The sequence below is a fragment of the Betta splendens genome, chromosome 1 (assembly GCF_900634795.4).
Source record: "Betta splendens chromosome 1, fBetSpl5.4, whole genome shotgun sequence".
NCBI classification, from domain to species: domain Eukaryota; kingdom Metazoa; phylum Chordata; class Actinopteri; order Anabantiformes; family Osphronemidae; genus Betta; species Betta splendens.
The window spans coordinates 7,178,875-7,204,112 of NC_040881.3; the positions used below are offsets into that span (position 1 = coordinate 7,178,875).

The 25,238-nt window shown below is 49.0% G+C and overlaps 2 protein-coding genes across 5 annotated transcripts in view; both read right to left on the reverse strand.

Moving 5' to 3' along the window:
- npnta (nephronectin a) overlaps window positions 1-11,806 on the reverse strand; it is a 31,264-nt gene extending 19,458 nt beyond the window's left edge. The window contains exons 1-4 of one of the 4 annotated variants that reach the window (XM_029148045.3): window positions 11,217-11,806; window positions 5,652-5,752; window positions 2,535-2,585; window positions 268-360 (exon numbers count right to left, since the gene is read on the reverse strand). In XM_029148045.3, the coding sequence (XP_029003878.1) occupies window positions 268-360; window positions 2,535-2,585; window positions 5,652-5,752; window positions 11,217-11,287 (316 nt within the window). In that variant the 5' untranslated portion in view covers window positions 11,288-11,806. The remainder of the gene's footprint in view (window positions 1-267; window positions 361-2,534; window positions 2,586-5,651; window positions 5,753-11,216) is intronic. The other 3 variants (XM_029148063.3, XM_029148055.3, XM_029148072.3) reach the window with 3 other exon arrangements.
- Window positions 11,807-12,919: 1,113 nt separating this feature from the next.
- gstcd (glutathione S-transferase, C-terminal domain containing) overlaps window positions 12,920-25,238 on the reverse strand; it is a 31,204-nt gene continuing 18,885 nt past the window's right edge. Inside the window, exons 6-12 of the mRNA XM_029159812.3 lie at window positions 24,180-24,295; window positions 23,878-23,922; window positions 23,648-23,776; window positions 19,103-19,236; window positions 17,013-17,043; window positions 14,986-15,055; window positions 12,920-14,289 (exon numbers count right to left, since the gene is read on the reverse strand). Of these exons, the coding sequence (XP_029015645.2) occupies window positions 14,144-14,289; window positions 14,986-15,055; window positions 17,013-17,043; window positions 19,103-19,236; window positions 23,648-23,776; window positions 23,878-23,922; window positions 24,180-24,295 (671 nt within the window). The 3' untranslated portion in view covers window positions 12,920-14,143. The remainder of the gene's footprint in view (window positions 14,290-14,985; window positions 15,056-17,012; window positions 17,044-19,102; window positions 19,237-23,647; window positions 23,777-23,877; window positions 23,923-24,179; window positions 24,296-25,238) is intronic.

The window sequence follows — 25,238 nt, forward strand, 5'->3', positions numbered from 1 at the left end:
AAGCGCCTCGATACCGTTGGCCGGTGGCAAAACGATGAGTAAGTGGCAACTTTATCATGCTGCCGGTGTGCAAGGGAGATGCGGGCACACTAAACAGCCATTACTGCCCGGGGCGGGGGTCTCCATCTGCAGGACGAGTCACGATACCTTCGCAGAACCGTTTATTATTTCATTTGTGCCGTCTCCGATGGCAAATCAACAAAAAGGCCACCTCCAGCTGCTACCAGCTGTTTCCCAAGTCTTTGCCGGCTGCAGGCGAGGACTCACCTTGATTGCAGGTCTTGCCGGTGAATCCGGGTTGGCACTTGCACTTATTGGGTCCCACGCACTCGCCGTGCTTACAGCCCGGCTGGCACACAGCTGTTCATGGAGGAAGAGGCAGATTAGTGCAGCGCCCTGGCACGCTCCTTCCACCACATCACAACGACAAAGCACTTAATCCCACTGCTTCCTGACTTCCTCAAGCCCTTGGTGATATATTATCTGTTTATTCCACATCGCGGAAAAAAGACATCATGATTTGCTATTCTTTCTTAGAATAAATGTTCTAATTATAATTAGGTGATTTTCAGCCAACCACATTGCATACAATCTTTTTTTTTACCTTTAAACATGCAACATTTTAATTATTTTGAAATGCCGAGCCCTGAAACTATTCCCCCCCGTAGACTGAATCTGAAACAATTAGAGCACCGAAATAGTAGGGAATAATTAGCGGCTGCGTGAAGTGGTGATATTTAAGGCGCGTGCAGAGACGTGCTTGTTGCAGGAGCTGCACAACTTCAGCGGGTCTCTGCGTTCGAGTTTGGAGCTCTGCCCTGCTTATCTGACTGCGCCTACTGCTGCCTGCTGCTAAGCATGTTTGATACACGGGGCCTCAGCCAAGTGTTACTAATTTCCATTAAGAGCTTCATTAATTCTGTCATAATACAGTGCAATCAAAGGACTTTATTATCACTACGGTAGAGGGAGCGTTCATGTTAATACGCAGCAGAAAGAGCGAGAGAGTTTCAGGTACTGTAGATGGTGAATATTCTTCCATTTCACCATCTACCAAACATTACTTTACTGTGTTTAATAGTTTTTTTTTATCCTAAATTAAGTTGAACTACCGTAACCTTCCCTGGGGGACACCTGGTAGAACTGAGGGAAAACTAGGCTTCATTTTTGAAAGACACACTTCACATTCACACGAGCCCGTCTCGCGGAGCAGCAGGGATTATACAGGAAGAGCAGTTTAGATCCTCAGGTTTCAGCCAGCGACGCAGTTCACACTGAATTAAAAGGCACAAAGGTATGAGATGAATCCTTTTACTGGAGTAGATAGCATCTCTCGACTTATTCCACTTCATTAGGCGGTGTAATCAAGAAGGCATTGTTAGCCCACCTGGAGAGGACTCCGCTATGAGCCGGGGTGTTAACACACTGAAGAGTCAAAGTCAATTAGAAATTAAATATGGCCCAATTTGTTGGAGGAAAGGAAATGGGCGGCACTTAGGTGGAAGCGGAGCTTTATTACAGCTCGTCTGGTCCTGATGCTGCTGGTTACAGGATACTCAGGTGCGGCGTTCCTGTCACACTCCTACATGCGGCGCATTTGATTAGCGAGATCAGAGGCAGTCATCAACCCGGCTTCGCCTCTGAGGCTATTTTTGAACCTCTGGCCTGGCAGAGTGATCATTAACCACTGCAAAGGCCAGCCCAGCACTAAAAATGGCCGTCCCAGCTGAAGGGCACACATGGCATGCGACCCTTGATCCGCGGACACGTTCCGATTCCAGTTTACATCAGCGGGGTGGTGCTGATGCAGTTGACTTGGATTTAGTATATATAAAGCGTGACACTAGTGTTTTAATCTGTACTGGTGTGAACTTTTATGCTGACGTAATACATAACTGTAAAGCAACATGGAAAACCGTTACATAGTTAATGATGTAGTTGCATCATCTTGCAATTAACTAGCAATGACCCAGAGCTGTTTCTAATGATTATGTTATGCTCAGTTTCTGCTGCTGACTATTTTATTATGAATCGATTCATAGTTTGGCCTAGAAAGCATGGAAACAGCCTGAAAAAGCTCAGGTTTACAGAATCAAATGTGACATCTTCAATTAACTGTTTTTACAGCTTCACAACTAGACAGAATGTATGTGGGGGTGTCACACAGAACAGCTCAGACCACAGTAAATCACAGCTTCATCGCTGGTATAATAATTAAAAAACGTTATGGATTTCAGCTTTGAGCGCTTCATCAGTATTCCAACGACGTGGCCAGAGGGGCGGCTGAATATCAATGGAGGAACTGCAGCATTATTCATGTAAGACATGGCTCCAGGTGAAGTGGGGTCTGCAGGGTTTGAGCCGTTTGCATAGATCTCAGGCCAGAGGGAAGAAGTCGGACACTGCCAAGTGGTGTGAGGTGTTAGTGGTGATGGGGGGGGGGGGGGGGGGCACTTGGCTCTATAAATAAGTGAGGATGTGGCCCCAGCAATACATGTCCAACAGGATTATTTCATAAAACGTGTGGAGCTAACCTTGGGGCCGGCACCTTATCCCGGCTACCCTGTGAGTTAAGGCGAAGAGAGCTGCAAAACAAACAGCCGGACAAACAAAAGGTCGCAGGCGATGTTTAGTCTTTGTGAGGCAAAAACAAACATGACGTTAGAGGCGGCTCTGGTTCTCTTTGACAAGCAAACACTCCTGGAAAATAACAAGCAGTGAAACGCGCCGGTTCTGGAGTCGCACGCGCTCACCAGCCACGGACTGGCGGCAGGTGCCGCCGCCGTTTAATAATTCAGACCGTGTCAGGCTGATGTGAACATCTGCGGGACCGTTCCCGTTTCTGCAAATGTTAACTACGTCGTTCACGTCTTCGATCAAGCGAATGAGCCAGTTTTTCCTCACACTGTGACGCAGTCGAGTGATAATTCTTTATATTAAACACAGAAGTCCTTCACTGTAGAATCAGCTCCGTGACCATTTCCTTTATCGGGAGGAATTTGGTTTTTAAATCAACAGTAGCATAGAATAAGTGTTTCTCCGCGTTCTTTTTGTTCCTGCATATTTATTCTCACTTGCATCTATTTAGTATTTACCTCATTAAAGCTAAACTTTTGCAGTGACCGCGTGGCGCGGGCGAAGTGAAAAGCGGATCTGCTTTCATCACCGACTTGTTAGCTCACATTACCAATTCAGTGGTTTGGCCCTAATCCACATCCACTCAATCAAGCTCAGTGGATTTGTGAAATCCACCTGGACCTCTGGAGGTATTATAATGTTTGAATTATTTAATGTAATGCAGTCCATTTCCTCTGTAGTGCAGAGAAAATGAAAGTCAAATCTAACTGGGAGCAGGTCCACGTTCCTGCCTGACTCTGCCTTCACGTGCATTTAAAGTTAAACCTGATGCTTTCACACCTTCAGTCAATTTAAGTCTAAGGAAGACGTGATAAAATTAATATTTATCTGTTTACGTTACGTCGTATTTCTGTATATTTAGAGTAGCTACATTACACATGAAGCAAAGTCCAACTAAACGCTGATTCGCTCGCAGCGGCAGCCGGTTGGACTCTCGCTCCTACTTTGACTGGGCCTTGTCAGATCCCTGTACAGTCAGCGGAGCTTCAGGCTGCCACACATCTGAGGCTGCTCTCCTTCTTCATCCGTCTGATTTCTCGCCGGACGTCTCTCGTCCGCTCCAACAGCAATCACCCGAGCCTCACCTGAAACGCCCGTCACCTCCTGTTCCCCTCGCTCCCTTTCGCTCTTTTGGGCTCAGGAAGCTTTAAAATAAAGAACCTGCGATCATGTACAGTACAGTAGCTCCAATCTAATCACCTCAATCGCCGCAAAACTCTGCCGGGACCTGAAACCTGTGGCGCCCGCGTCCGCGCACACGAGCGGGTGTAAACACGCACACGCTCGTGATTACAACCCTTCGCCTTCACAAACCCTCTGCCTCCTTTCACCACAGTTCAAATCAGCACCTCGCCGACTCGGTGAAGCCCTGATTGTGGACTTGAGTGAATAGATTCGAGGAGAGCGCCTGTCAGGAGGCGTTTAGCGGCGCTGGAGTGAGCACTCACCCGGCGATTTAACTAAGAGACGCGTTTTTAGACGGGGAAACGCTGGTGGGGAATCAAGATGGCGGCGTAACTTCAAAGCAGCAGGTTAATTTTGGCTCAATGTGAAGCGTGCGCGACTCCAGAACAACAAAGAAAACATGTTCACACACTGTTGTTTAGTTTATCCGACAAGAGATGCAGATTTTCATGTGTCTCTTTTTAATTGACGTCAGCTGTGATTTAGTATCATACTTGATTTCTAGAGGCAAAACAGCGATGGCTTCGTCCTGGAGCGCTCCAACTTTAACCCTCTGGATTAAAACAGGATCATATCAGTCACGTCCTGCATTTTACACCACGCAGTAACAAAGTGACTGGTGACTGAGTCGTCTATTTTGTCCTCCCTAATTGAATTTTCTGAACGTGGGAATGTGCGAAGGCAGAGAGCCCAGCAGCGATGCACTGGGAGGCGCCGGGCAGAGAGGAGGCTGAGCGGTGCCAGGACTGCTGCCGAGCTGGCGCACCGTTCCCACAAACAGGATCAAATGACGCCGCTGAGCTGTGGCTGTAAAACGCCGGGAGTTCAAGAGTGGAGGACAACAGAGGACGGAGTTCCAACAGCAAAGTCACGGCCCTTCGGCTCAGGAGGGGAGTTGTCGCCTGATGACGTGCGGACTCGACAGCAGTGTGCGACATGTTTTCTCACAAAACACACAAAACACGGGAAATGAAACGGGAGGTCATGTGATGATGAAAGCCAACAAATCAAGTCATTACAGTGGTGTGTTATTAACCAAACCAGAGACAACGTGCAAGCGTTTGGTTTGGTTGGTTTTAGGCTGTTTTCACTGCAGAAATGTAAGAACCTGCAACCAGGAGCTTCCATTAACCCGGACAGACTGAGGCTCTACAGCTGTGGCTCTAGTTTATAGTCTCACTGCAGAAGCTATTCCTAAGTTGCAGGTTGCGACGTTCCCGCAGTGGAAACTTCCTGTTCCGTCCCCTTCTAAAGCATCACCACCAAAGCAGCAGCTGTGCCACCGCGGCACCGAGCCATGCACAGGGTGCGGCATCAGGCGGCATTAGTGTGTATATGTATATATGTATATATATATATATATATATATATATATTTACACCTCCCTGGGAGGCGTCGGCAAGCGTGTGTCATAATGCTTCAACCGTACAATAGGACGCAATGACAGGTCGGCTGAAGCCCGAACAGTAAGCGGTCAAGGTTGTTCCGCGTTTTCCTTTTTTTTTTCCCGCAGTGCCGTAATGCGACGTCTACGGCAGCAGCTGCGGTCTCCATCTCAGTGAGAACATGAACGTCAGCTGGTCCTCCTGTCCCAGCAGCCAGCGACCATCAATCAGTCCTCACAGATTGGTCCAGGTGCGAAGCTCCATTATCTGTGTGTGCGTGCGTGCGTGCGTGCGTGCGCTTCCCCAGAGTTTCGTTACTGTGGTACCGCTACACCGCCTCCTCTGCCTGCGTCTAGCACTCTAGCATCTTGGAGCCCAGCTTGAAACCCTGCAACCTTGTTAGCCCCATTGGCCCCCAGCGGCAGCAGGCACGGTGACACTCACGCTGGCAGTGACCCCAGGAGCGGCGCGTCCATCCCCAGCAGCAGTCCACCCTGGCCCCGTACCGGCACAGGCCGTTGGACGAGGCCATCTGCCGCGGCCACCTGCGAGGGGAGCACACAAGAGTCAATTAAAGCGCCCGCACGGATGGGGGGCGGGGCCCGCGTCGACCGCTCCGCTCCAGAACCGCACAGAACGTCGCGGAGCAGAACCATCGCTCTGCGCCGCTTCCCCGCGGCACCACGGCCCGAAAAGTAGACCCGATAGCGCGTCACGTCCTGTCGGCTCACGCGGCGTCAAAGGGGGAAAAGCTGTGTTGAACGCCTGCCAGAGCCGACGTGAACGCAGCCGTCAGAGGCCGCGCTGCTGCTCTGCTCATTACGCGGCGCGTGAAATGCGCCGGAAGCCGCTCGGCGCCTCTGAGAACACAGGATGCTTCCCACTGTATCGTCATTTATTACATTACGGCATGAGTAATGGAGTGTGTACGGCTGAACTGTGTGTTTAAGGAGCCTATCAGACAAGCTAGGGACACTGCAGGATAATATCAGCCCTGCTTCACAGGGAACAGGCAGCTATTAGCTTTCATACAGATATAGGTTCTTTCCCTGAGCTCTACAGTTCCTCTAAGAAAAATTACAGCTGGATATTTTTATTACACCGTGTTCTGTTCAACTCAAAGCAAGAAATATCTTCTTGGCAGGCAGTGCATGTGGATTACCTTTTTATCTGTACCCAGGCTCACCACATATTTATGGAGAGAATAGGGTGAAAGAATGAGCCCATTTAAGGGTATGATGAAAATCCAAGCCGCGTACTTGGAGAGGCTGGCTCCGAGATGTTTCCTGCAATCCAGCAAATAAGAAATGGATGTGATGCAAGGACGGATCAAGCTGGGCGAGTTTCACTCCAGTTTAAGAAAACTGTCTCCAGCACCTGAGAGGTTTGCATAGATCAATGAATAAATTCAACAAATCAAATCTGAATGAACTAAGCTGGCTGCGGATATTTAAAGCTGCACTGGGAACACCTCAATCTGCTTACAAAACAATAGAGGTGCTCTCTTAATACACTTCTACTGTGCCCTGACGATGGAGTGAGGTCGTCCTTCATCAGTATTCAAGGCACATCCCTCGCTGCTATCCCTGCCTGTTAGTGTCTCCACGCCAAGATGAGGAAATGCTAATGCTTGCCCCCACTGCCAATCACCCCGGTGGAAAAGAACCCCGATGGATGCTAAGTGAGAGTGGCAGATCCAGGGAAAATGTTTGTCTGCTGACTGGAAAGGAGGAAGACTGTCAGGCAGGGAGAAGCTCGGAGCACAGAGGAGGAGGTAAGGAAATAGAAAGGAAAGGAAAGGAAAGGAAAAAAGGAAAGGAGAGGAAAGGAAAAAAGGAAAGGAATGGTATGAGGTGAACAACAGTAAAGTATGAACTTACATGGAAACCGGAAACAGGAGCAGTAAAGGAAAAAAAGTGCCGGCCGGCAGGCACACGCCCAAGTGCATTAAAAAGGGACCCGCCCATGCCCCTACCGATTTCCTCCCACCTCCAGCCCTTCTTCCCAATGCCCCATTCCCCCACCTGGCCCTTCCCCCCTTCCCTCCCCTTCCCTTCCCTCCCCCTGCACTGGATTTGTCACTGCATAGGAAGGGTCTGGATAGCTGCCAAGTTTAGATGCAACAATTCCTGCTGGTGACATGCACCACCCACCCACTCACACACTCACACACTCACACGCACAATGACAGCACCTGCTGGCACAAAGATGGCAGCCGCTGTCCCTCCATACTGTACGAGTGTCACATAAAACAAAATGAAACCAAACAAGACACGAAGAGGCGAAGTTCACTCCATTTGCTGACGTATAAATCTGCCGACCTCGAGCCGATTTCACGTGCGGGCTAATTTTCCTGCTGGAGTTCGGCGGCGTCCTGGAGGAGGAGCTGCTGCTGCTGTAGCGCTACAGACGCTCGTTAGCAGCGCAGCTACTGGCTGCAGCTGAAGGCATCTCCTGGATCACGTCAGGTTTGAAAAGGACCTCAGAGGCTCTTTAGCGTCCGTCAGAGCCACGGATCCAGGTGGGCTCGTCTTTACACTCTGATGTCATGGCCTCAGAGCTCCTCTCAAACAATCGACAGTCAGTGTTGTGGCTGCGTTGATCCCTTCGGTCACTTCTGAGGTGGTTGTCTGCCGCCCTCTCTTTTCCACGTTTGCCCTAATTCAGGGGATTTAACATATTTCCAGATGATGAACTTGCTCATTCACTTGTTTATGATTTTTTCCTACAAATGATAATGTTGTAGAGCCGATTCTCTGTTTGCCCAGAGGATGTGAACCAAAATAAATATACATGCAATTCAAGCTTCCTCGGCGCATCGGGATCAAAAGGGCTCGACATCTGACTCCAACTAAACCATGTTACCAAAACTACAAGCACCGGAGCAGAGTGCGAACGCCTACGGGCTCCCAGCGGAAGGTGGGCGAGGTCCGCTCAGCGCGGCGGGCGCGGCAGCGAGACCAGAACTTCACGAGATGCAACAGGTCCAAGCGCTGCCACTGAGGCCCTCTCCTACACGCTTGTGTATAAATACGCGCACAGGCCGCGTATGGACTCGGGTTTCACGTCCTCCCTCCGTGCGCGTTGACGCTGCATTTAGCCCCAGGCAGTCGCGCATCATGACACGCGGCCGAGGCTTTAAGACAATGCAGGAGCTTGTGGATGCATCACATCAGCTCCTGGTCAATAGTGATGCTGTGTTTGTACAGTATATATGTGGAGTGCGAGCGAGCAAGAGAGAGAGAGAGAGAGAAATACATTCTATCAGACGTATCTCGTCCAGCAATTTTCAAAGCTGACATATCGAATGGACTTGAGGACAATCCCTCTATTTATTACCTGCAGACTCTGAATAACAACCGTGGATCGCACGGAGCCTCCGAGGAACTGGGGCGGATAATTATTACCCTTCGCGCATGCTGCGACACCACAGACGATCAGATAAGGGCCTTCCAGGAGAACCCGAGAGCCCGGCACCCTCACCGGGGACACCGGCCTCGTCCCGTTGTCTGCGGACCGCGGGCCCATCAGCGACAGCAGCGGCGCGATGGGAGGCGCGAAGCCCTCGCTCGGAGCCGTGCTAATTTAAATCGGGCCGCCATTAAAGCACGGAGCCGCACTCGAGCACGCGAGGCGCCATGACGACGCGTCTGCAGCGTCCCCTCACAAGCGCTTCTACCATTTAAAGGGTGTGAGATGATTAGAGAGCGGATAACGGCTAATATTCATACTACTGAATGAGCCGGCTGCTGCTCCCTCACGCTGCCTCTCTGTATAGAGGACATGAGCAGCCGTCAGTCTCGCTGCCTGCGCGCATTAATTATACATATAGACTTCACTGTGAAGGCCTGAGGTTGTTGTTGGTCTAAGTTTGTTTGTGCAGCACTTGGACACAAGTGGAAGTGGGTTTCTGCCACTCCTGAACTCGACCTTCCCGCTCGCATATGTATTTTTATCAAGTTACTTGAACAGAGACGCTCTGTTCATGCAGCTTCCCACTGGAATCGTCATTAACACGCGTTGTGGGTCAAGTCTGTCTGGTTCGGTGAGGAGCAGAACAACAGTGAGGCGATTTCAGACTGAGGGTCAGACGATCAATCAAACATCTGACCTCTGATGAAGATGCTGTCTGTTATTTCACTGATCCACTGAATGTCATTAAAAACTATTGGTACATTTTCCTATTCGTACTGCCTGTTAGTCAGAAAACGCAACTCTCCGTGTTTTTAAGCCTCATCCCAACCTCTGAGCCCTGACATTACTACAGCAACGCGACCTGGCAGCGCTCCACGGCTCTGGATTATTACTGTGGAGGTCTGGTATGCGCTGCTTGGCTGCGCTGGGCTTAACAATTTAGTGACATCACTAGGGAAGAATATCCTTTTGTTTGGTGCTACATGACAGCAAATTTGCTGCGTTTGAGCCTGCGGCTGCAGCCGAAGGTAAAAGCACTCAGGCACGGATTTGGCTGGAAAAACGAGGCCCACGAAGGGCGAGATGACTAGAACTTCAGCAACACTCGCCCAAAAGACACGCGTGGGGGTGACTGGGTAATAAATGGCTTCTTAGCCCGGGCTCCGTCTCGGGGGACATTCCCCCTCAACGGATTAATACTAAAACGCAGACGCGTGCTCGGGCAAGTTTGTACCCATAGAAATTGGCAAATTACGGCTGCGGCGACGGGCCGCTCCATCAGCGAGGACGTTAATGATGTGCAGCGTCCCGCTGTTGGGTTGAAGCAAATGGTCGTTACACAAAGGCACAGAGCGCAATAAAAGTCAAGCCTTGTGTGTAGACAGCGTGCCGTCAGATGGAGGAGGGTCACAAAGCAGCGCAACTGTACGACTGTGGGTTGAGTTATTCCAATAAACACTTCCACTCCTTCCCGGAAGCTTTGAAATCCAAATCGCTTTGTTTGGAAAACTTCAAAAAAACGAATTTAAAGTGCGGCGGGGGGGGGTGCACGCCGCATACCTCCAGAGGTCACAATCTATCAACAGGCAGGTAGGATGGCAGGCAGCGCGCAGCGCTCTGAGCCGCACGCCCACCATTTCAATAACAATTACCCCCGTCGTCTACAAAGATGCTCATTCTTCTGGAGGAATTCTGCTGTGGGGCTCCGCCTGTGTGACAAAGGTTCACGGGGGGAAATTAAGCACAGTCCTCGGCTGCCTTTTCTCTTGGATGCTGGAAGTCTGGCAGTGTGTGTGTTTGCGTAGCCCGCTCGCTGTTTTCTTTTCATCTCAACATGAAACACAGTAAGCGAGGGAATAGTTGCTTTTTTTTTCCCCCTATTTTCCTTAAAGGAAAATCTCATCTGAACAAATGCTCCCGGTGCAATTATGTCAAACACGGCAGAAAGAAGCTTTTAAATGCCAAAGGTTAGACCTAATTACAGCTTGGCTTCATTGTGCGCGGTTGTTAAAAAAAAGAGAAGGAGAAAAGCACGTATTATCCTCCATGTTCAGCTCAGATGCACCTATAGGCAGATGGAAATCTCGGACACTTGCATTCTTTGGGGTCTGGCACGACTCCACGCCTCTATCTCCACATTCTGAGCGGATTCGTGTTCGAACACGAAGCACCGGGCGACGCGCTGTCAAATCACTTTGTGATCAGCCCGAAAACTGCGGGAGGAACCGCTGGCGTGGCTTCCGTCACGCGAGCACCGGCCCCGGCGCCGCCGATCGCACGAGCCCACGACTTAAGTGCCCGCGGATAATTAGGCTCACTACTTTAATTAGAGGAAAGTTTGGACCGTAGCGGTGCCAGAGAGGAGCACGCGCCGCGCACTCGAGTGCAGCGCAGCAGCAACACGTTTTCACTACACGGTTGAAATTGGAAAAAAAAATGACTCGCTATTTTGCTACGAAGCCTGCGAAGTGCAGCAGATTTCACTTTTAGAGTTTTTTTAATTCATAAAACTGGTAATCACACTGCAGCAGGTTCCACGAGCCAGCGCGATAACACAAAAGCATCGGCTGCGGTCCGTGAAGCATGTGGCCTTACCTGCCGTCAAAGTCCGCGCTCGCTCGCAACCAGCAGCTGCACAACAGCATCAACTTTATCCATAAATCCATGATCGGGCGAGTTGCGCGGCCACGCCGCTCGTCGTCCCTCGTAACGCGGGAGCTCCGCGTCGGAAACAGCCGACGGAACAATTAGACGTAGACGCGGCGGAGTTTCGGTGGCGCGCGCTCACGCTGCACGGATGGGAAAGGTCCGCTGGCGTCTCCGGCTGTTCGTCTGTGGAATTCAGGAGGTGCGGGAGAGAAGCCAGCGCGCTGCCTGCGAGCGGAGTGACCCCCGCGCGTGCGTGCGTGCGCGCGCGCGCGCGCGAGTATACGCGTGTGGAGCCGGACGCACTCTGGCGGGAGGAGAGCGCACCGCTCTCCGTCTCTCCTCCCCTCACAAGTTCAGTCGTTCGCAGCTCCACGCGCAGCTCCACGCGGCAGCTCCCACTGCAGTCAGACCTTATCGCGCTTCCTCCGAACGACGACGCGGGAGCGCCAGCGCAGATGTGGAAGCGGCGGCGGCGCCTTTTGCTGCGGCGTCATGACCTGCGCAGCCTCGAAGAAGCGTCGCGTGCAGCTCCGCGCCCCGCGTGCTTCGGGAATGCTTTAATTAATTGAGCGGCCTGCCGAGGCACGCAGGTGCGTCGCCCACCCAGGTAGACGCTGCGCTCGTGAAGGCGGCGCAGTGGGAATCGGGCTACGGAGGTGGAGGACAAAACACCAAATGAGCGTTTTGATAAGGAACACTATCAATATGTTTGTGTGCTAAACAGTTTCAACTGAAAACAACCATTTCTTAACAACATTCCCATCATGCTTTGCACCTCGCACGTCTGGAGACCTACGTCCTTCACTGCATGCGCTGCGCTTTTGTGATTCCCATCCGTCGACAGGAGGCTGCGTCCGTTCCTATCAGCGCGATCATCTCGTGCTTGACTCGCGGGCAACACTTCACATTCAGAAACCGCTGAATCAAACTTCCTGCAAAGGCCCGTCTCCTGTTCGGCTGTGACAGCATCCAGAATCAAAGTCAGTCAATAAAATGATTCCCCTGTAAGAAGTGGGCGCGTAGGAACGGACGGGGAAGGAGAAAATAATTGGCAGAGTCATTTCCAGTAATGGAGCGGGAGATGAATGAGATGGAGGCGTGGCGTGATTACCGCGGCTTGTTCGCCGCCATTCCGTGATGCATGGCACTGTTCACCTTGTTAAGGCCCTGCCACTGATCCCATCATAAATCTATACGGTGGAACAGGAGCTTGACACCGGTACAAAGAGGCTTCGGACAAATATGCCACCGCTTGTGCATAATTACACCATAAATCACGATATTTTTCATGACTAAACTGTAACAATGAGCGTGTCTATGACTTATTACACAAAATAATGAATTAGGTCTAACTCCTGCTAACAGACACGTGGAAAACGGAGACTGACAAAAAGGACACAACTTGGTGTCGCTGTCAAGCATTTGTGATGAAAACGTTGCGATATAGTGATTTCCCCCAGAGCAAAAAAAGGGTCATTATTTATGAAACCAAACAACAAAGCAAAGTATAAAACAATAAGCAAGGGTCTCCTCAGCGGAGGTTATTTAGAGGTGACGGCAGCGGATCATCAAGGAATAGACTGCAGCATAATGCCAGCAGCTGGGACGTTGTGTAGAAGGCAGAATGAACTGGTGATTCTGGAGCCACGTAATTATAATCAACAATGTTTATTAGAAAATCAGAGATCACATCAGGAGCAACGTATGCAAAACACAAAGGGCAGCAGCCAGGCCTTCGGTACCCATTTCATCCCACCTTTACGTCGGAGCCTGTTACAGTAACCCAGAACACACAAACAAGGTCAGCGTTTCATAGCATCAGGGAGGAGGCCACGGATAGAGAGCATCAATGAACTGTAGTAATGGAGAGGAATCTCCAGGCCAGCGCACAGAGGCGAGACGCGTCTGCTTAAGAGCGACTGCCAAGATCACAAAAGACAATAGTTTTCACAGATTTGAAAAATCACTCACTCTAAAAGTAGATTTTGCTCAGTGGCTCGCTGTCACCAAGGCTTCACGAGGCTCATTATTAGCAAAGAAATGCTTTGTTTGCATAGAAGTAAGCTCAAGGGTCTAACAGCTATGCTTAAACAAAGGGTCTTGTCAAGTCACCTTCCGGCCCCGGGTGTCGGAGTTGAATCAACCCACTGTTCACCTCCACACTCACACTCGCCACCCACTCTCTCGCTCCCTCCTTTCTGCCTATATGCATTTCTGTAATGTGCACTTGTGCAGAGCCGCGAGCGTGAACAGCGACTCAGACGCCTCCTTTTGAAATAATTCCAGTCCTTGGAGGGAGCTGTGTCTGTGGCCATTCACCCCGGGACAGATTGACTGCGCCGCCTGCATTCAGATGAGCCGCCGCCGCCTCTCCGCCGAGCGTGAACAGGGAAACGACGCCTCCCCCGATTCCTCAAGCATTATTCAGAGAAACGGACCAGTTTCAGCTGATGGACCGAAAGCTTAGGGGCTGCGGAGCGTCTGCGGCGGCACAGGATTGGAAACGGAGAACATAGTGTGCGACTGCGAGCTGCCGGGCTGCGAACGCCGCACTCCTAATCAAGCACGCTGACCTTTTTCACCAGCAGCATCAAATATTCATAGCTGCTCAACGTATTACAGGATGCATAACATATTCACATGCACCCTGTGAGGAATAATCAGGTTCTCTGTAGAACCCGGGCACATCTCTACCGGATGCGTTATTTTGCTTTTGCAGCATCTCACAAACACACACGTTCATCCACAGATCATCCGGCAGGGTTCCGCCTTTGAAGTCCCGCTCCTTCTGTCGGTACCTGGCCCGCTGCTCCCAACCCTTTGCTGCACAACGTGGTCGTCGCCCTATTTAGGCCTTTGCGAGCGTTTTTTTGCTAGTGTTGCCTTCCAGGCCTTCCCACCAGCATGTTGTTCTTTGGTGAACAGCTTTCTGGCTCCATGGTCGTCACCTGCACCGAGTAGCCGTGAGTCTCTGCTGCCCACGAGCGGTCCAGGTCCACCAGGCCCATGCACTGTTTACCTGCAGCAATGCAACCAGAGGAGGGAAGACGATGAGCCATGCAAACATCACTTACTGTCACATAGGCTCTGCATCACATTTACCATCAAATGACCCATTTGTTTCAAGAAAGTTTGAAGACTATAAATATATGATTGTGTTAAAGTTAACTTTACCCCACCACCATAATGAAACTACTGAGCTTCTCCTCATTGTAGTTACATATTATCTACACATACTCTACACATGCATATTTGTATTGTATTGTATAGAAGAAGCAGGTGGCTAATGCTAATTTGAAGTGCCCCAGTGACATCAGCCGACTGTGCAGAGAGCAGATCAAACATGCTTAAAAACTGCTAGCGAGGGGAGGTTGAGCCCTGTTAGCCGTTACGCAGCAGAGAACCACTGTGACAGGTGGCGTCGGGCACGTTTAACAGAGCTTCAGACTGACGAGGCGTCGGGGAACCTCCTTTGATAAACCGGCGCGCTATCAGGGTGAAGGGAGTCCGTAGCATAATGAAACGCCGGCCCGGAGGTCTCTGTCTGAGAGGACACGTCCCCCCCCGTCAATCTGACGATGCCGGCGCGGCAGCTGTTCACTGCAGCTGCTGTGTCACGATGATGAAATCCCGGCATTAACATTTCCCACAGTTGCCTCTCTCGAGCGCCGCTCCCCGAACAACACTGTCACAGAGCGGGTGGGGTGTTGGGTACCTATGAGCCGCCTCTCGGGGGGGAGCTGGACAGCGGTTTGGTCGGCGAAGCGGCAGAGGACCATGTGTTCCTAGAAAAAGACAAACACTTTATGACCGACTTCATCAATGCAAAAGCAAATAAGAAAAAAAGAAAAGGTCTGACAGTCGAGTCTATGGGGTCAGAGATTTGAGAGTCATTCGGTGGATGTAACACAAACAGGTACGTGCAAGCCCAAATTTGTTCTTCTAGTTATTCATGATCTTTTCTTCCCATGACAACTGCTGGGACCAGCGTGAACTGGCAGAGAGGCTGGAAAATGTTCTCATTAAATTACCAGCTGATCACATGGATCAAACTTCTGTGTAGGGACTCAAACTAAACAGTGTTTAATGTCTCTAGCCGCATGGCTCCAGGGAGGAGTGTCAAAATAACACTTTGATCTAAACCTCAATACTTCATCAGCTATTGATCGGGTTGATATGGAAGCTTGCGCAGACATTCACGCTCCCCTGAGGACGAATCCTAATGATATTGATCTTCGGATTTTTAATTTCGCTAGTTGACGTTCTGTGGTTGCTGGATGGCAACTATCCCCGTGCCAAGTGAGTTGATTCATGCATTCGAGTCTCCTGCTGGATAAACTGCGATGCCTATGGGGATTCCCCCACTTCTCATCTGCTGGATGGAACTTACTGCGGGTTCAGAGCTAATTTGGGAGGATTTGCATGCCGCTGTCTTTCCATTGCACGCACGGATTTGTTAACAGCATGATCCGACTCGGAACGTGTGTGAACGCATACCTAACAGCTCCTGGAAAATCAATACAAAGCAGTTTAAACTATTTATCTCTAGTTGGGTACAAGGTTCAGAAACGCTTCGTTGTTACGTTTCACCCCGAAGAGTTTCAAGGAATGAGCGTCTCAGGAGAGCGGCTCGTCATCTCCGACCCGCTTCTGCTCCAACCGATCCCATTCCTCACGCTGCAGGGTCGATGCTCCACGCAAGGCCACGGAGCAGGCGCTCCGAGTCAGCACTGACCCCTTTTATCCCACACCATTAGCCCCTTTTAATAGCAATACACCAGCTATGAATGTGCTGTCGTTGTGTTTAACTGCTTCAGTTGAGCAAGGACAACCGCAATTCTGCTATAAAACATTGCTTTGCAGCTTTCAGAGGAACAGAAGCCGACTGCGGGTCGGGAACCTCACACTTGGGTTCTGGAAAGTCGACCTGAATGACTTTACAGATACGAACATGGCGGTCGAAATCAAAACAATAAGGCCAGACGGGCAGATTAAGAGCTTTAAGGTGGCGCATAATGCGTTTGCAGGTTTAAACAGGATATTGATTTCTCCAGCTGTGTGGCTACGTGTTCTCTGTTTTATTCTCCCAGCAGGAAAATATGGATGCCCTGAAAAATCCCAGCTCACTATCGCAGAACGGCATAATTGTCCAATGTCTGCTAAATAATTTGTGCCTCCACCAGCAGTTAGGTGGTCTGATGCCGTGACATGTCAACGCCCGGGGTTGCTATGATTAGAACCTGCAGCAACTTTTGCACAGATTATCCCCAGGGGCACTGACAGGTCCCATACATCATCGCAGGACGGGCCCTCCCAGAGAAGAGCGCGGTGCCTGCGCTGAGCGATAAGGCAGCGAGGGACTGGAGGGTGCGAGCCTCCCTCCTGCAGCACGGGGAAGCTCTGCTCCACGGCAGCGATGAGCCCAGCGATCACACTCATCTTATCTTACAGTCTTAAACAAGAAGAGGCTGGATGATAATGAACCACGGCCAGTCTGAGCCACCGCGCACTTAAAGGCAGCTTGATAATGATAATGCACCAAATACTGTATGTTTTCATTTGAGCCATTTACAGCGATACTCGCTTGATTTATTCTACTACTTAAGACGTTCAACATTTAAGAAGCTCTTTATGTGTAATCTCTAAAATTGATTTACAGATCTATAAAAACAAAAAGCAAAACTCAGATGCAAACAAATGATGTAGTCAGTGATGTTAAGTAGTAAAAAGCTAAAATCATACCTTGTAAGTCAGAGTCTCCTGAAACCTTTTGCTGTAAAACAAAAAAGAGTCAATGTTAAAAGTGTAGCAATAAAGACGTGTGTTTACACATACATCATATGTTTACCAGCTCAGGTCTGGGCTATACATTCAAATAACAGCCAAACCAGGACCACAGTGGGGTTTTATGAAGGGAAGGTTAACTCAGAATCAAACAGGCGCTTTGGTTTCACAGCTCATAAAAACCTGTGAAGCTCCTGGAATGTCTACACCTGCAGAATACACACACCAGTACCTGGAACATGACCTGGGGGGAAAACGCTAAAAGTAGCAAGGCGAAGACTGACAGTCAGGTGTGAAGGCCCCTCACACATGCTACACAGCAGAAACGCAGCCTCTTCTTGTGTGTTTCAGCTGCCAAGTCCTTTTTCCATCTTTGTTAATATTTTATAAGGAGGCAAGAGGGATGAACCGGCAATAATGTTAGCAGAAACATAGCGTGTGAAAACACAGACCTTGCACTGTGAATTAGGAGATCTGCCCTGATTTAGCAGGATGACAATTAAGAAGTAAAAGAAGTAAAACATTAAAGGAAAATGCATCTTGAACTGTGAAAGCGAGTTGCAGTAGTTACATGTGGCTACAGCTGAATGATTGCAACCTGTCCCTGAACGCCTCACCGGCGCTGCTGCTGCAGGGACGGGTCCTCACGCTACGTGTGGTACCCACTGACCAGAAGTACAGAGGAAATATCTATAGCCATGAAATTGTATCTAATCTGTGGGCACCAAAGAAACCAATTAAGACAACAGAGGCGACGGGCTGCAGCAGAAACACCCGAACGCGTCCCTGTGAGTCACTCGCACACTGCTGCACCCAAATCACTCATCACATTCATACGCTGTGATTATCAGCCGTGCGTGTGCATGAAATGCTCCGGGGGGGCGGTGGGCTGCTGAAGCGACGGACGACGTTTTTAATTAACTGGGCCGACGCGGGTGCAGACGTCGGCCTGATGCTGATTAATTAGACACGTCAAAGATCAGCCCCGTCAATCGGTCGACCACCAGCTGTGCCGTTTGTTTACTATTGCGTGGTGAGGTCTCTTCTCTTCGTCACATCAAACCCAAATACACTGCATATACTGTAATACTATAAGTACAACGTACTTACCTACCTACCTTCACTTGGGTGCAGAATTTTAAGTGGTTCTAATTGTAGGAAATCACTTACACTTTTTGTGCTGTCTGTGTTATCTGCCTCCTCTGAACAGGCCACACACAACCAGACGCAGCCAAATTAGCCTCGACTCCAAAACCATAGATATAATTACGACTTACAGCTGCCTTTCTTTGCCAGTGTTCAGATTCTCAGTTGCTACGGCATCGATCCTACACAACAGCTTTGTTTTGTCGTCCTAAATCTCCAAAAGTTGTTTTAATGACCATGTACCGTGAAACGACTCTTAAGTCATTACTGTACCATCAGTCAACAGACGGCTGCTATGGCAACAACATCAACACCATTAAAGTACAGCCTTTCTCTCCTCTTCTCCCTCTGATGTTTGTCTTTTCCACGTCTGTTCAAGCATATTTTCCCCTAAAGCACCCACGTGACAGTAAATTAGTTGTTTAATTCGCCATATCATAATGTGTGGTAATGTAACACAACCAGCACTGCAGCCTTTCTTGTCAGTACCTTCAGATTTCTGCGATATCCATGACAACTTCTACAAAGGCAATCATCTGCTCTGCTGCTAATAGAACAAGGCTGAGGGTTCCGAGGCGCGAGGCGGACCCTGCTGTGAAGGCGGTGTGACACATCACGTCAGTGGTGTTGATGGGAGACGGGAGGTGAACAAAAAGTGGTGACAAAATATAAACTGTTGATTGTGTGGATGTGTGAGAAAGAGTCAGAACGGGTGTGAAAAAAAATCAGAGGGAGGAGGGAGGAACACATGATGCAGGGATAGAACAAGAGAAGCACAGTGTCAGATGCAGCTGTTTCAAAGCCGACGTCTGGAGAGGTGATGCTGAGCAGAGGAGATGCTGAGCAGAGGTGATGCTGAGCAGAGGTGATGCTGAGCAGAGGTCATGCCAACAGGTACCAACCTCTTGGGGAACGTGAACTTGACCGCGTTCTGAATGAAGCCGTAGCAACAAGGGCTGACGACGAAGGCGGCGCCGGCCTGGATGCAGTGCTCCATCACCATGTCTGTTGCCACGCCGCATGCATGGAGCCCGACCTGGGGCGACAACACACAAAAGCTTTTCTTAGAAACCTTCTCTGTCCTGTGGCAAACGCACCGGAGAGCCTGCACTTCATCTCATTGATTACTTCATAATGTCGGCTGCTATTAAATAAATCGATGCTCGCTGTGGTGCAGACTTTGTGAGAGGGAGCAAACCGTGTGGATTTGTGCTTTTGGAGAAAAGGCACGGACGCATCAGGATTCCTATTGAGTGGGTAAACTGTGCGTGGTGATGAACACCTAGCTATGAATTAGTCATCGGGTGGTTATTGGAGGACAGAGAAGAACTGGAAGACCTTCTATCACAGCTCGTCTGTATTCAAGCCATCTCTCCCCTATAATGCATTACACTCCTCAGAAGCAATGAGTTTAATATCCCAAGTACAGTGGTAAAATAGATGGGTTTCTCTCATGCGTACATTAGCTAAATAGATTCTCTGTTAATGGGCCAAATAAAACGCATTACCACCAAACTGGATGTGACATTAGCAGCCCCGGCTCGCGGAAACGAACCCCGTCGGACCCGAGCAGCCACTTCGACCTTCCACTGTCGCTTTGCAAGAGTTTCACGCTTGGCGCCCGCGAGTCGGAGTCTTCTGCAGCGTCGCCTTGGCAGCGGCGCCGCAGCGCAGGGGTTCGGTGCCAGTCCGGACCGGGCCGAGCCGAGCCAACGCCGGCCGCAGCGCCAGAGATGAGAGAAGATACAGACGCTGCGACTGTGGCCAAACACTCCAGGCCGCGTGTGTCTGGGGTTCAGGTTCCAGAGCCTGTTCTCCGTGGAACACTTACGGAACAGACCCCACTTAACTCTCCAGCGCCAGGAGCCAAAGGTGTTTGCTAGAAGCCGGCGGGCGTCTCACGCGTAATCAGACTTTTTGTAGCTGCAAATGAGCTTTAAGGTCTGTGTGAGGAGCGCTGGCGTGTTTGTCTGTTCATCAGCATAAAATAATTTATTCCTGTTTGTCAGATACACTGATTGAAACACAAAATTACACAAGGAGCCTGCGCTGACGGAAGAACACGCATAGAGTGGAACCTGGGAGATTAGCATCTATTACCTGCATGGGCGTGCGACTACTGTATGCGACGCCTCGTTTTCTACCCCGCATTTATTCATGACATACTTTTCTTTGACAGCGCGTCGCAGTCTGCTGATTTGGAGGAGGAGACAGAATCAGACGTTGCATGATGTTGCATCCTCTACATCTCAAGCTGGAATAATTAGCAGAGTAATGCCATCACTCTTACCCCAGCTGCTTAATGTTGTACATTAGTCATGCTGTGGTAAATCCTAATTACATTTTATAACCTTTAGCCTTAATTTAACACTAACATAGAGCCACTCAACAATAGAAATGAATAAAACTAAATTAAAACCTATTCAGATGTGTTTTCATAGCTAATTATTAATTTCCAATTCTTCATTTGGAAAAAAAGTAGCTTTATCTCTGGTTAATATAATCTCTCCTACTATAAGCAGTACTACTAATGCATTACCCCAAATCAATGTGGCTGGTGTTACTAATTAAAGTGCATAATTTAGAGTGAAAACATATGCAAGGCATATTTTAAACTATCTCACAGACGTGCAGTGTTTTATGGACGCCTTGTTGAATTAAACCTCGTCGCATATATTTTACCAGAACAATATATCATGAATTGATATGCAACAACTACAGGACCAAGGGAACGTGTTCTTTATTCATCTGTCTTCACAGAAGCAACATTGTGCTTTCTATCTGTGTCTTTCCTTCAATGATCGCACGGCTGTATTAATAAGGTGTCATTATTCACTGTAATTCAAGTAATTACATCTGTATCCCGTCCTGTTTGGACCCGAGACAAATCGAGTTCTTGCAGCCCTAATACTCCAGTTAATCAACACCCTCCAGCCATGGAGCTCAATGCAGAGGCAATGGATGCAACACGTTTGAGAAGCTCTGCAGGGGTTCATCTAATGTGTATGAAGCTCAACTTCATACACATTAGATTAGACAGTAGACCAGATTAGTGGAACTTTGATCAGAATACATAATCGTTTTTTTAAGATAGACATGTTGGTGCAATACATTCAAGCTTGATGCCTTTAAATGAAACCATCATTGGAGTTACACCTGATAAAACCCTATTACAACCGATCAATACTCACTTTACATAAGGCTTAAAGCAACACCGGCAAATACAATTTTCCTCACACCTACAGGAATTCAACCAAAGGAATCAATTTCAAACAATCAGCCTTTTAAGGAAAAACAATAATGGACCTGGACACGATAAAATCCAAATCACCTTCAAGCCGCACAGAGCTTCACGGTCTGTTAGCTCAATGTCACTAAGATTAAAAATGTAAAGACTGGTTCTGGTACCAGTGCCTGGGTCCAGCAAAAAAAGGAGGGCAGCAACTGGCACCACAGCTCAATTAGCCAGATTAAATGAGCATGTACAACACAGAACGGGCTTAAAACCAGTGTGATGGCTGCGTCCTCAGGTAGAATGATCTGTGTGGTGCAGGAAGAAGCTTCGATGAAGCAACAGCTGCGGATGCAAAACCGTGGAGAAATCTACCGTGGTGTAGGAGAGGACAAACTTAAGCATCAGTCTCAAACGTACAGTACAACTCAACATTCAAGGGAGAAAACCTGTGTCTGTGTAAACTTCCAGACTAAAGGTAAAAGAAAAAAACGCCCACATATCGAAGACAAGAATAATTTGTACTGTTTGTTTCTTGCCAAGTGGAGCAGGTCTCAGTGGAGTGATGATGCGGGAACAATAGCTATGTCCAATTACAGAAGGTATATATACTCCTATTTGTCCCATAGGGAATTAAAGTGCAGCTACTGGAACAGCTGGCTGCTCCAGAACTGGGCTGTGACACACGGCACGAAGACGGATCTAGGAAAGACACTCACCCGAGAGAAATAAATAACAACAGTGATCAAGAGTGATGATGAGAAAGTTTCTGTGGGGAAGCAAAATGTTTCCGGGGTGGGAACAGGAATCCAGAGACTACAGAAGGTAGAGCGTTCCTGTTTTCAGCCCAAACCCTGATTTTTGTACGACTCTGCCGAATTCAAAGAGCCTGTGAATAACGGCAGTTAAGGACACGTTTGCTGCTCTTATAATTACGATCAGCTTAGAGCAAAGATCAGATAAAGGTGGTAGCCTTGTAATTGGAAACGCCACCCAGTGCTGAATATTTTACTTGTCTTACTTGAATTGGGAAAAAAAAAGTTAAATATTTATTCCCTAGTTGCAGATAACGGAGCAGGATTAAAGCCATTTGCAAAGCAGGAGCAAACAGGCAGAACCGCAGTCTTGGCAGAGCTGTAGGCGTGAAAGTGCGCGATGAATGAAGAAGTGAAAAGGTGACATGGCAAGTTGCCTGCATGAAACCTGCAACAACCGCCAGTCACTCTGACTTCTGTTACAGACCCAAGATGAATCCCGAGCCTCTAATATGAGCAGAGCTCTCGAGATCGTGTCAAAATGTTTGTGAAAGCGAACTAAAGGCATCTGTGGACAACACACATGAGCGGCAAACGAGAGCAAACGAAGGCAAGCGGCCCATTATTAAGCGTCATTCAATAAATCCTTTAACCCTGACATTATATTTGTCCTTCACGCTCCGAGTGAGTATAAGTACCTTTTGGCTTTCCAGTAATCAGCGAGGGGACGGTGACACACACTGCTTGACTTGCAGTGCAGAACACTAAAAGGGTTCTGATTAAAAGCTCCACTTCAGGAAATGAAAAGCCTTCTTAGCTGCTCTGACAAAAATAATCGCACCGTGGCATTTTCAGTTTGAGGATGAGGGAATGACACGCTCTGAAGTACATAAATAGTGTACGACAAGTTGTGGTTGTGGCTGAGTACAATGACGCAGTGTTGATGCACAGAGGAAGCTGTGGTTTACTGGCTAAATTATTAATACGTATTAATACGAACTCTAAATTAAAGGTGGCGTCGTGCCTCAATGTCAGAAAGGAAACTGCTGGAAAAGCAAAATACTGGCAATTATTGCCACATAAATTATAGCTGCACAGGATAATCACTCTGATGTCAGCGCCTTTCTAGATTTTTAATGCATTATAATTAATGAAAGCTTTTCTGAACTTTGATTTTGGAGTTTTTCCAGCGTCCCCACGTCTCGTTATATATTTCTGGTAACAGGGAGCAGTGCAAGGCAGGAAGTCAATGCGATCAGCTCCCGCATTCAGTCTGGACGTAACTGGATGAAGTGGCTCAGCTCATGCTACACATACAGACTGTGGTTGCAAAGGCGAGTTTTTCTCAATTCTATCACATTTCTTCCGTGTCAGTGTTTATTAATCGACAAATTCATCACCATTCAGCTGAGATTGAATGAAATCTGCCCCCGAGCCAGGAACAAACATTGCTTTCTCACCCCGACGTGGAACGGCCCGGTGAAGTAGTCCAGGTTGGCCTGGATGAAGCCGATGTTCTCCAGGCCGAGCTCAGTGCAGCGGCTCTGTGCCCTGACCAGTGACTCCTCTTTGTTCTCTATGAGAATCACCTGGAATAAACACAGAATAACTGAGTGCGACTGCTAGTTCTGATGTTCAAACACACATTCACCTTCTAATATATGTTCATAACGGGACCAAAGCGCGTTACCTGGCAATCGGGCAGCGCGTGAGCCAGGACGATCCCCACGTGGCCCTAAAATAAAAAGCATCAGAATGAAAATGCACGACAGGCGGTGTGATTAGCGCTGCCCCGTCCAACCAGGCGCTGAGCCTCCAGCCACCTCTGCTCATGCATTTTCATGAGGGCATTTGCCGACGTGCCTGCGTGCAGTGGTCGACGGAAGGCATTTAAAGAGGAAGCGGGAGCTCTGTTAATGGAGCCGCGGCCGCATGCAGCCACGATCCGGTGAAACCTGATAAATATACATGCTGACGGATGCGCACGCGTACCGTTCCGCTGCAGAAATCCACCACGGTGTGGCCCGGCCTGGCTAGCTGCGTAACCGCGGCAACCAGGTTGTTCAGCTGTTGCCTCTTCCTGTCTGCACGCACGTCGGACATTTTCCCTGCAAAACAGTAAAAGTTCTCATTGAATCGCAGCAACTTTGCATCTCGGCCGGTTGCCGTCAATATTAGGGCGACTCTAAATCAGTGAAAGAGGCATGTGATCATTTGTTAAAGCTCACACTATCACTCTAATGTCTTCCTGTCTGCTTTTTTTGTGGGCTAAAAACAGCAACTACTCAAGTTGTGATTTACAACCGGCCATTTCATGTAATGGCTGCGGCTCAGAGACGAAAAGGCCTCCGCTCGCTCATCAGCATGTTTCCAGCCAACCGCCGACTAGGGAGGCAAACAATCTTTTAGCGTCGTCAAAAGCGAGTCTCTGAGGCAGACGCTTGCTTCCCCCCTTGCAGTCGGAGCAACGTGTCCCCCATCAACTCAGAGCACATTTCGTTCCCCTGCATCCTCCTCTGCCGACGCCGAACCTGCCAAGGCCCGCGTGCTGTGCTGACCCGAAGCCATCGCCGCTCCATAAATCTGGACAGATGAGTGTTTCATTAGCCTGAGTCACACGCTCGCATTCACACGGCTGGAGTATCTGAAAAATGCACGCCCCTCCTCAAACTGCTTTGCATTTGGGAAGGAGAGGCGGCGGAGAGTCCCCACTGTGGCGACACAAACTGGACATTTTCAGGTTTTTACACTGGTTGATACTGAGCTGGTCCCAGATGTGGGATGAGCACAAGAAAGGCACTGGGAGAAATGTACATCTACGAAGGAACGTCAGGAGGTTATTGACAGGACATGAGAAATAACATTTAACATCTGTTTGATGCAGTGCCAGTACTTTACCAGACACATCCTCCAAGCGCTTAATATGTAGTGAGAGAAAAGAACACAATGAGCAATTGTTCATATAGTTCCATAGTCTTTGTGTGTTTGACCTTCATGGCTTTTAGCTTCTCTATTCAATGAAGCTACCTACAGAGTGGGTGGCAGAAGAAA